The sequence below is a fragment of the Phyllobates terribilis genome, unplaced genomic scaffold (genome assembly GCF_046119375.1).
Source record: "Phyllobates terribilis strain yellow unplaced genomic scaffold, ASM4611937v1 Scaffold_11__3_contigs__length_659146591, whole genome shotgun sequence".
NCBI classification, from domain to species: domain Eukaryota; kingdom Metazoa; phylum Chordata; class Amphibia; order Anura; family Dendrobatidae; genus Phyllobates; species Phyllobates terribilis.
Genome location: NW_027362771.1, coordinates 35,559,564 through 35,569,635, shown reverse-complemented (window position 1 = coordinate 35,569,635; position 10,072 = coordinate 35,559,564). Strand labels below are relative to the sequence as shown.

At 43.3% G+C, this 10,072-nt stretch overlaps 1 protein-coding gene across 4 annotated transcripts in view; it reads left to right on the top strand.

Annotated features, from left to right (window-relative positions):
• Window positions 1-10,072, top strand: part of RAD50 (RAD50 double strand break repair protein) — a 168,414-nt gene that overhangs the window by 55,998 nt on the left and 102,344 nt on the right. For all 4 annotated transcript variants that reach the window (XM_073651197.1, XM_073651195.1, XM_073651193.1 and 1 more), the window contains 2 exons: window positions 5,313-5,495; window positions 6,132-6,289. In XM_073651197.1, coding sequence (XP_073507298.1) covers window positions 5,313-5,495; window positions 6,132-6,289 — 341 coding nt within the window. The remainder of the gene's footprint in view (window positions 1-5,312; window positions 5,496-6,131; window positions 6,290-10,072) is intronic.

Sequence of the window (10,072 nt, the reverse complement as noted above, 5' to 3'; positions counted from 1 at the left end):
CACGTGGCGTAATAGACCACGTGCGTAGTACCACAGGAAATATATCTGAGGATTCGGTAAGTGCGGGAGCCATCCGAGCTCGTAAAGGACGAACTACGAAGGACATTGGCGCAGGCTCTGCAATGGCCACATGGATAGGACCCAACCCTGGGACCGCGCGACCCAAACGGATTAGATGCTGGTGGGACATAATGACTTGAAGTAACCAGATCGCCCCAAATCGATGGGAACAGTGCTCAATTAAATGTCAGGCAGGCAGAATATATAGGCAGACAAGCAGGCAGGGTATATAGGAGGGTGCATGAAAAACATAGCAGGGCACTTGGAACACACTAGTGCCCTCCGATTTTCATGCACCCGTCTCTTTAAAAATGCCGGCCGGCAATTCAGCAACGGCATACACCGGTACCCGACAATTTAGAACAGAAAGCAGCGCTCAGCTTACTGTACTTGTCATTTAGTGTTAAAGGATTTATTAAAAAAAATAAGTGTTTTCATGCACCGTCTCTTTAAAAAAGCCGGCCGGCAATTCAGCATCTGTACCCGACAATTTAGAACAGAAAGAATAGAGCATCACACATAGATTAGATAGATAGAAACATGTCAGTCACATATATAATAAGTACAGTGACAGTGTTGGTTACTGTACTTGTCATTTAGTGTTAAAATAAAGGATTTATTTAAAAAAAAAATTGGCGTGGGGTTCCCCGTAATTTTAGGCTCTAGCGGAGGTTAAGCAGACGGCTGTGGCAGATGTTTGAAGCCTGGGAAGGGGGTAATACCCACGGAGCTTCCCAGGCTACTAATATCAGCCCCCAGCTGAATACATAGCCTTTACTAGCTATTAAAATGGGGCACCCAGAAAAAATGACGTGGGGTCCCCCTATTTTAATAGCTAGCAAAGGCTAGGCAGACAGCTGGGGGCTGATATTAATAGCCCAGGAAGGGTGTCATGAATATTGGCCCCCTCCCTGGCTAGAAACACCAGCCGTCAGCCGCCCCAGAAATGGCGCATCCCTAGGATGCGCCAATTCTGGCACTTAGCCTCGCTCTTCCCACTGCCCTGTAGCGGTGGCAGTGGGGTAATAGGGTTGGGGTTGATGTCAGCTTATAATGCCAGCTGACATCAAGCCCAGGTTAGTAATGGAGAGGCGTCTATAAGACACCCCCATTACTAACCCCATAGTCAAAGTTAAAAAAAACGCAAACACCCAGAATAAAGTCCTTTAATTGAAATAAAGACACATTCATTTAATGTCCTAAATGAAACCCTACTTACTGTATTGCCCATTCCAGCTGAAGCCAATGTCTTCTGCAATAAAAGTAAAATAGTAAACCAACCTCATCCTTACCTTTCCGTGGTTCCTAGGACAGCTTCAGCTCTGCTACATTGACAAGACAGGCTGGATCGTAGCAGAACGCTGCCATCCAGCTTGCCAGAAAGCTGTCACTTAGAATAGCTGAATACTTAGAATAAAGTATTCTAATTTACTGAGATAATGACTTTTGTGTCATCATTGGCTGTAAGCCATAATCATCAACATTAACAGAAATAAACACTTGAAATGGATCACTCTGTTTGTAATGACTCTTTATAATTTACGAGTTTCACTTTTTGTATTGAAGAACTGTATTGATGATAATCTAATTTAGTGAGAAGCACTTGTGTATATATATTTATTTATTTTACTCACAGCGCTTGACAGACATTATGGGCACTGTCCCCATTGAGGCTCACAATCTACATTCCCTCTCAGTATGTCTTTGGAATGTGGGAGGAAACCGGAGAACCCGAAGGAAACCCACACAAACAAGGGGAGAACATACAAACTCCTTGGAGATGTTGTCCTTGGTGGGATTTGAACCCAGGACCCCAGCGCTGCAAGGCTGCAGTGCTAACCACTGAGCCACCGTGCTATATCTAATATATACCGTATTTTTCGGACTATAAGATGCAGCGGACCATAAGACGCACCTACGTTTGAGAGAAGGGAAATAGAAAAAAATATTTAAGCAAAAAATGTGGTCATGATGCACTGTTAAGGGGGAGGAGGTCTGCTACTGACACTGTTATAGGGGTAATGTCCACCAATTCTGTTAATACCCCCCATCCTGGTATATATGGCCCCCTCCTTCCTGTTATATGTGGCCCACATCCCCATCCTGATATGCATGGCACCCTTCATTCCCATCCTGATATGCCTGGCACCCCTCATCCCCAAACTGATATGCATGGCACCCCTCATCCCCATCCTGATATGCATGGCACCCCTCATCCCCATCCTGATATGCATGGCACCCCTCATCCCCATCCTGATATGCATGGCACCCCTCATCCCCATCCTGATATGCATGTCACCCCTCATCCCCATCCTGATATGCATGGCACCCCTCATCCCCATCCTGATATGCATGGCACCCCTCATCCCCATCCTGATATGCATGGCATCCCTCATCCCCATCCTGATATGCATGGCACCCCTCATCCCCATCCTGATATGCATGGCACCCCTCATCCCCATCCTGATATGCATGGCATCCCTCATCCCCATCCTGATATGCATGGCATCCCTCATCCCCATCCTGATATGCATGGCATCCCTCATCCCCATCCTTATATGCATGGCACCCCTCATCCCCATCCTGGTATGCTTGGCACCCCTCCATCCTGGTATGCTTGGCACCCCCTGATCCCCATCACGCTGCACACAGAAAAATAAACAATTATACTCCCCTTCTTTCTCCTCCAGCGCTGTGTCCTGCTCTGCTGCTGACAGGGATCTCACTGTGTGAGCCGTGCATGGCGTAACTGCCATGCACCCTCACACAGTGTGAGATGCAGTGACCATTCACTCTCCTTAATTGCGCGCACACTGTAGCCGCAGCGCAGCTCCTGCTGTGGCCGGCGGTCTGTGTGCCCGCTATTAAAGAACATGAATATTCACTCCAATATTGGATTGTATTGGATTGTAGTGAATATTCATGGTCTTTAACCCTCCGTCACATACAATAGGCCTGACAGGCACATCTCTTTTACTTTCATTTAGTTTTGAAATGTTTGTATTTCAGAGTTATTAGTTTTATGTTAAGTAAATGGGGTTTTTTTGCACCTGATTATGTGTAGTCTCTTTTATTACATCCCTCATCCCCATCCTGATATGCATGGCATCCCTCATCCCCATCCTGATATGCATGGCATCCCTCATCCCCATCCTTATATGCATGGCACCCCTCATCCCCATCCTGATATGCATGGCACCCCTCATCCTGATATGCATGCCCCCCTTCATCCTGGTATGCCTTGCACCCCTCTTCCTGGTATGCCTGGCACCCCTCATCCAAGTATGCATGCCCCCCTCATCCAAGTATGCATGGCACCCCTCATCCCTCTTCCTGGTATGTATGGCACCCCTCATCCCTCTTCCTGGTATGTATGGCATCCTTCATTCATCTTCCTGGTATGTATGGCACCCTTCATCCCTCTTCCTGGTATGCATGGCACCCCCTGATCCCCATCCTGGTATGCATGGCACCCCCTGATCCCCATCCTGGTATGCTTGGCACCCCTCCATCCTGGTATGCTTGGCACCCCCTGATCCCCATCACGCTGCACACAGAAAAATAAACAATTATACTCCCCTTCTTTCTCCTCCAGCGCTGTGTCCTGCTCTGCTGCTGACAGGGATCTCACTGTGTGAGCCGTGCATGGCGTAACTGCCATGCACCCTCACACAGTGTGAGATGCAGTGACCATTCACTCTCCTTAATTGCGCGCACACTGTAGCCGCAGCGCAGCTCCTGCTGTGGCCGGCGGTCTGTGTGCCCGCTATTAAAGAACATGAATATTCACTCCAATATTGGATTGTATTGGATTGTAGTGAATATTCATGGTCTTTAACCCTCCGTCACATACAATAGGCCTGACAGGCACATCTCTTTTACTTTCATTTAGTTTTGAAATGTTTGTATTTCAGAGTTATTAGTTTTATGTTAAGTAAATGGGTTTTTTTTGCACCTGATTATGTGTAGTCTCTTTTATTACATCCCTCATCCCCATCCTGATATGCATGGCATCCCTCATCCCCATCCTGATATGCATGGCATCCCTCATCCCCATCCTTATATGCATGGCACCCCTCATCCCCATCCTGATATGCATGGCACCCCTCATCCTGATATGCATGCCCCCCTTCATCCTGGTATGCCTTGCACCCCTCTTCCTGGTATGCCTGGCACCCCTCATCCAAGTATGCATGCCCCCCTCATCCAAGTATGCATGGCACCCCTCATCCCTCTTCCTGGTATGTATGGCACCCCTCATCCCTCTTCCTGGTATGTATGGCATCCTTCATTCATCTTCCTGGTATGTATGGCACCCTTCATCCCTCTTCCTGGTATGCATGGCACCCCCTGATCCCCATCCTGGTATGCATGGCACCCCCTGATCCCCATCCTGGTATGCTTGGCACCCCTCCATCCTGGTATGCTTGGCACCCCCTGATCCCCATCACGCTGCACACAGAAAAATAAACAATTATACTCCCCTTCTTTCTCCTCCAGCGCTGTGTCCTGCTCTGCTGCTGACAGGGATCTCACTGTGTGAGCCGTGCATGGCGTAACTGCCATGCACCCTCACACAGTGTGAGATGCAGTGACCATTCACTCTCCTTAATTGCGCGCACACTGTAGCCGCAGCGCAGCTCCTGCTGTGGCCGGCGGTCTGTGTGCCCGCTATTAAAGAACATGAATATTCACTCCAATATTGGATTGTATTGGATTGTAGTGAATATTCATGGTCTTTAACCCTCCGTCACATACAATAGGCCTGACAGGCACATCTCTTTTACTTTCATTTAGTTTTGAAATGTTTGTATTTCAGAGTTATTAGTTTTATGTTAAGTAAATGGGGTTTTTTTGCACCTGATTATGTGTAGTCTCTTTTATTACATCCCTATGAAGGTCACTGATCACTTTTATAGCACTGAAATTGCAAACATTAGATATTATAGGTATTTTTCTAGCCTGCGCCTGACAGTCACATTGTATGTGAACTCGTTAGAACCGATATTGTATGTGACGGAGGGTTAATAGTGGGCACACAGACCGCAGAGCTGCAGCAGGAGCCAATTTTGGAGGAAAAAAAGTGTCTTATAGTCTGAAAAATACGGTACACATATATCTATATAGAATTATTTTATTTTATACCTTTCCAGTACATGGCAAATGAAGTTGGTGGCTGAAACAAAACCTTATTCATAATTTTAGATGTCTGATATTGCTAATGTAAGTAAATTTGACTTAATTTCTATCAGGAACGTGAGCTGGAAAGTGCCGAAAGAAGTTGCAATGTGGAAGCCCTAAAAACGGAAGTCTTGCAGCTACAAAATCAGAGGTCTGAGTTGGATAGAACTGTCCGGAAACTGGATCAGGAGATGGAACAAATGAACATGCATACAATGACTCGCACACAGATGGACATGTTGAAGAAAGATAAGGTGAAGATTCTCTAAAATTGTAGTTATACAGAAAGGAGTTTTCAGACTAGAATTAAGTATTCTTAGAAGTGGTTATCCTGGACTTTGCCTATGGGGCTAAAAAGGTACCATAAGGTAGGTACCAGCTTCCTGCCTTTTCTGCGCAGCAATGATATGTGTCAGCTCACAACAGTCACGGACCGCTCCTGACGGCGGTTCTCACGTTTCTGGTGACATCTTGTCGATAAAGCAGCGTCTTCTCTTCTGCTCTGCTCAGTCGACAAGGAATCTCTGGCAACGTCATGCTTATTGACTGCCGACTTCCTGCTTCCTAAATGCGGGAAGCCAGCCTTCAATCAGCAGTGACGCACCACCGATAAAGCAAAGCGGAAGAGAAAGAGTTGCTGTGAGGTCAAAGGAGGCAGGAGAGTCACCACCTTAGTCTGCAGATATCTTTGCCGGGCAGAACAGGCAGGTAATTGGCAACTACCTGATAAGTTCTTAGCTCCATACAAAAAATAACCAAAGTCCTTGATACCCCCTTTAAGTATTTACTGATTTCTTTGTTCAAGATTTTTGACTTGCTCTTCATACTTTTAATTTTCTCTGCTAATAATAAATATTTTTCAATGTGTTTTTTCACTTTTTGTTATTTAGGCTGAAAAAGATGAACATATTCGAAAAATAAAGTCTAGACACAGTGATGAGTTAACTTCACTGTTGGGGTATTTTCCAAGCAAGAAGCAACTTGAAGATTGGTTGTATGGAAAACACAAGGATATTAATCAGACACGGGACAAACTAGCCAGGCTAACGTAAGTAGTGGTCAGCAGTGGTACAATAGTTTGCTCGGAAAGGGATTTTTCACCTTCAGCAAACACAGACAATTGTTAGTAACCATTTAGAAGTCATTTTATTTATTCTGTATTCTTCCTCCCTTTTTCACTGTGCTTTAATATGATAAACACCCTTTTTCCGTAATTATTTTGAAAGAAGCCCTAGGCACAGTTTGTCTTCATGCTCTATGCTGTGTTAACTCATTCCAGCAAATTGTGGTGCATTGAATTGTTTTCCTGGAATAATGTGATACCATATTGATCCCTGACTTACACTGCTTGTCATCACTTACAGCATTTCCTGCAGCTACTGTAGTTCATTTGTCAAACAACCCTACATTTTCAACCCTTGGAAGAAGAGTGGTGTCTGATTTATTTTTATTTTCATGAACCCATGGCTTGTATTGACTGGCCTTGATGAGATTGTTGTGAGACTTGATTCAAAATCGGACATGTCTGTGTAATTTTGTGCAGACCACCACAAAAATACTCAAACATGTGAACAGCCCCATAGAGTATAATATATACGAGTTCTATTCATGAAAAACACGGATAGAACTTGTACATGAAAATCTGACGTCTGAGTGAATCTTAACACTTTCACAACTTTGCGATTTTTCGTTTTTTCCTCACCTTCTTCCAAGGGCTATAACTTTTTTATTTTTCCATCCACATAACCATGTAAGGGCTTGTTTTTTTTCCGGGCAAGTTGTACTTTTTAATGACACCATTCATTTGATCATGTGATGCACTAGCCAGTGGAAAAAAATTCCAAGTGTGTTGAAATTGCGAAAAAAATGCAGTTTCACAATTGTTTATTTTTATTTTTTTTTATTTACCATGTTCACTACACTGTAAAACTGACCTGCAATATGATTCTCCGGGTCAGTATGATTACACAGATACCAAACATGCATAGTTGTTGTTTTTTTTTTATTTAAGTGATGAAAAGAAATTTGGAAATTTGTGTCGCCATTTTCCGAGACCCGTAACATTTTCATTATTGAGGATCTGGGAATGGGTGATGGCTTATTTCTTGCGCCCTGAACTGGAGTTTTTACTGATAGCAATTTAGGGTAGATACGATGTTTTGATATAGTTTTACTGCATTTTATTCCAATGTTTCAGCAGCCAAAAAAAATTTAATTCTAGCGTTTCGATGTTTGTTTCGTTACACTTTTTATTGATTGGATTTTTTATTTTATATTTTGATCAGACTTTTACGAATGCAGCAATACCAAACGTGTATTTTTTTTTTGTTTTATTTTTAATTGAGCAAAAGGGAGGGTAATTTGAACTTTTGTGTTTTTTATTTTTTTTAAACTTATTTTTTTACTTTTTACTGTATTTAACGGTCTTAGGGGACTTGGAGCTGTGATCGTTTGATTGCTTGTGCTATACATAGCAGTGTAATCTCGATCTCCTATGAACTCCAGGTAAACGCTAGCTTTCACAGGAATATCATAATGACACGCATGGGGGTTATCAGAAGAATCCCAGCTGTCATGACATCCCATCAGCGTACCTGTGATCACATCACGGGCACGCCAGTGGGTGGGTGGAATGACGCACCCCCCTGCCGGCATGTGTTAAATGCTGTTGTCAGAGATTGACGGTGGCATTTAACAGGTTAACAGCGGGCGGTGCTCAGTTCCACTTGCAGCTGTTAAAGGCTCATAATGGCTGACTAAATCAGCCGTCATGTGCCGGGAAAAATGCGGGCTCGGCGTGCAAGCCCAAATCAAAGGCAGTGACATGACAATTGATGTACAGGTACTTCAAAGGTCATGAAGGGGTTAAAGCCTTTTAAGGCTTTGTCATTAAAGGGAGCCTGTCCTGTCCAGAAACGCCATTTACCTCAGATATAGGGCCAAACTCATTGAGACTGGCGTTGTGCATGCCCGTCACATTGAATTGGTGTTAAATGGGACTAATTAAGAGTTGCATGCCACTTAATAAATTAGGTGCATCTTACAACTGCGATGCGCCTCCTTCAGAAATGCTACTGGTGTGTAGTTCTTGAATAAGTTACACTTCTAAAGTGATGTAGCTTTTGATGAATTTTCTGAGCATGCGTCGCCATGTCCCATCCCGTACCAGTTGCACCCATGTTGGTGAAGCAGGCTGGGACTGACACAAAACTGCTCAAAAATGTTGCAACATTTCAAGGTGTTTTACGTTCTTCCTTAGGCACCTTGATTAATCGGGCACATAGGGCTAATCTGCAGGTAAATAGCATGAAAATCATGTTAGGCTGCTTTACTGGAGCAGTGGCTACACTGAGAAAAGTTATATCTCCCTGTGACCGCTCATTTCCAGTCATAAGGGTGCTACAGAGAGTGGTTACAGTAACTGCTCACTACACAGTGAATATGGCTATAATCACTCACCAGCATTTTGATTGACAGCCTGTTCTGCACATATATACTAATGAACAAGCTGACGATCAAAATGCCTGGGTAATTACAGCCTCGTTTACTGTGTAGTTAGCGATCACTGGAAGTGGGCGTCCGCAGTCAAGAAACAAGTTAATTTTCTTTCTGCAGCCACAGCTCCATTAAAGTCGTCTAACATGATTTTAATGCTATGTATCTACAGGTAAAAGGTTCCCTTAACACTGTAAAGGAGTATTAACTTGACTTGGTTATCAAGTTACAGCTGTTGCCCATACTGTAGATGTCTATGGAAAGGGATGATATAGTAGCAGGACAGAAATGCACTACTGCTTATAGGAAGTTTTTTAGGATGTCACACTCAACGCTGGATTAATATGTACATGACCCAGTAATGCTATATAATATACTACTTAAGAACAATTGTAGTCCATAAACATGATCAATGTATTGATATACTATAGAAGCTAATACTATACTATTTCATTATGCTTCTTTGTGTTTTTGGATCGTTATGCTAAAGTGGTGTGAAAAAGTGTTTGCCCTTTCCTGATTTCTTATTCTTTTGCATGTTTGTCACATTTATGTTTCAGATCACAAAACAAATTTAAATATAAGACGAAGATAACACAAATAAACACAAAATGCTGTTTTTAAATGAAGGTCTTTATTAATAAGGGAAAAAGAAATCCAAACCTACAAGTTCCTGTGTGCAAAAGTGATTGCCCCCTAAACTTAATAACTAATTGAGCCACCCTTGGCAGTAACAACTGCAATCAAGCATTTGTGATAACTTTCAATGAGTCTTTTACAATGCTCAGGAGGAATTTTGCCCCGCTCAACTTTGCAAAATTGTTGTAATTCTGTCACGTTGGAGGGTTTCCGAGCATAAACCGCCTTTTTAAGGTCATGCCACAGCATCTCAATCGGATTAAGGTCAGAAATTTGACTAGGCCACTCCAAAGTCTTAATTTTGTTTTTTATAAGCCATTCAGAGGTGGACTTGCTGGTGTGTTTTGAATCCTTGTCCTGCTGCATAATCCAAGTGCACTTCAGCTTGAGGTTGCGAACAATTGATCTGACATTCTCCTTCAGGATTTTTTGGTAGACAGCAGAATTCATGGTTCAATTTACCACAGCAAGTCCTCCAGTTCCTGAGGCATGTTCCTTTTATGAAATGCAGTTACTTCTACGCCAGATGTAATGGGACATACACCTTCCAAAAAGTTAAACTTTTATCTCGTCAGTCCACAGAGTATTCTCCCAAAAGTCTTGGCGTTCAGCAAGATGTTTTCTGGCAAAACTGAGACAAGCCTTTATGTCCTTTTTGTTCAGCAGTGGTTTTCATGCCATGCATGCCATTTTTGCC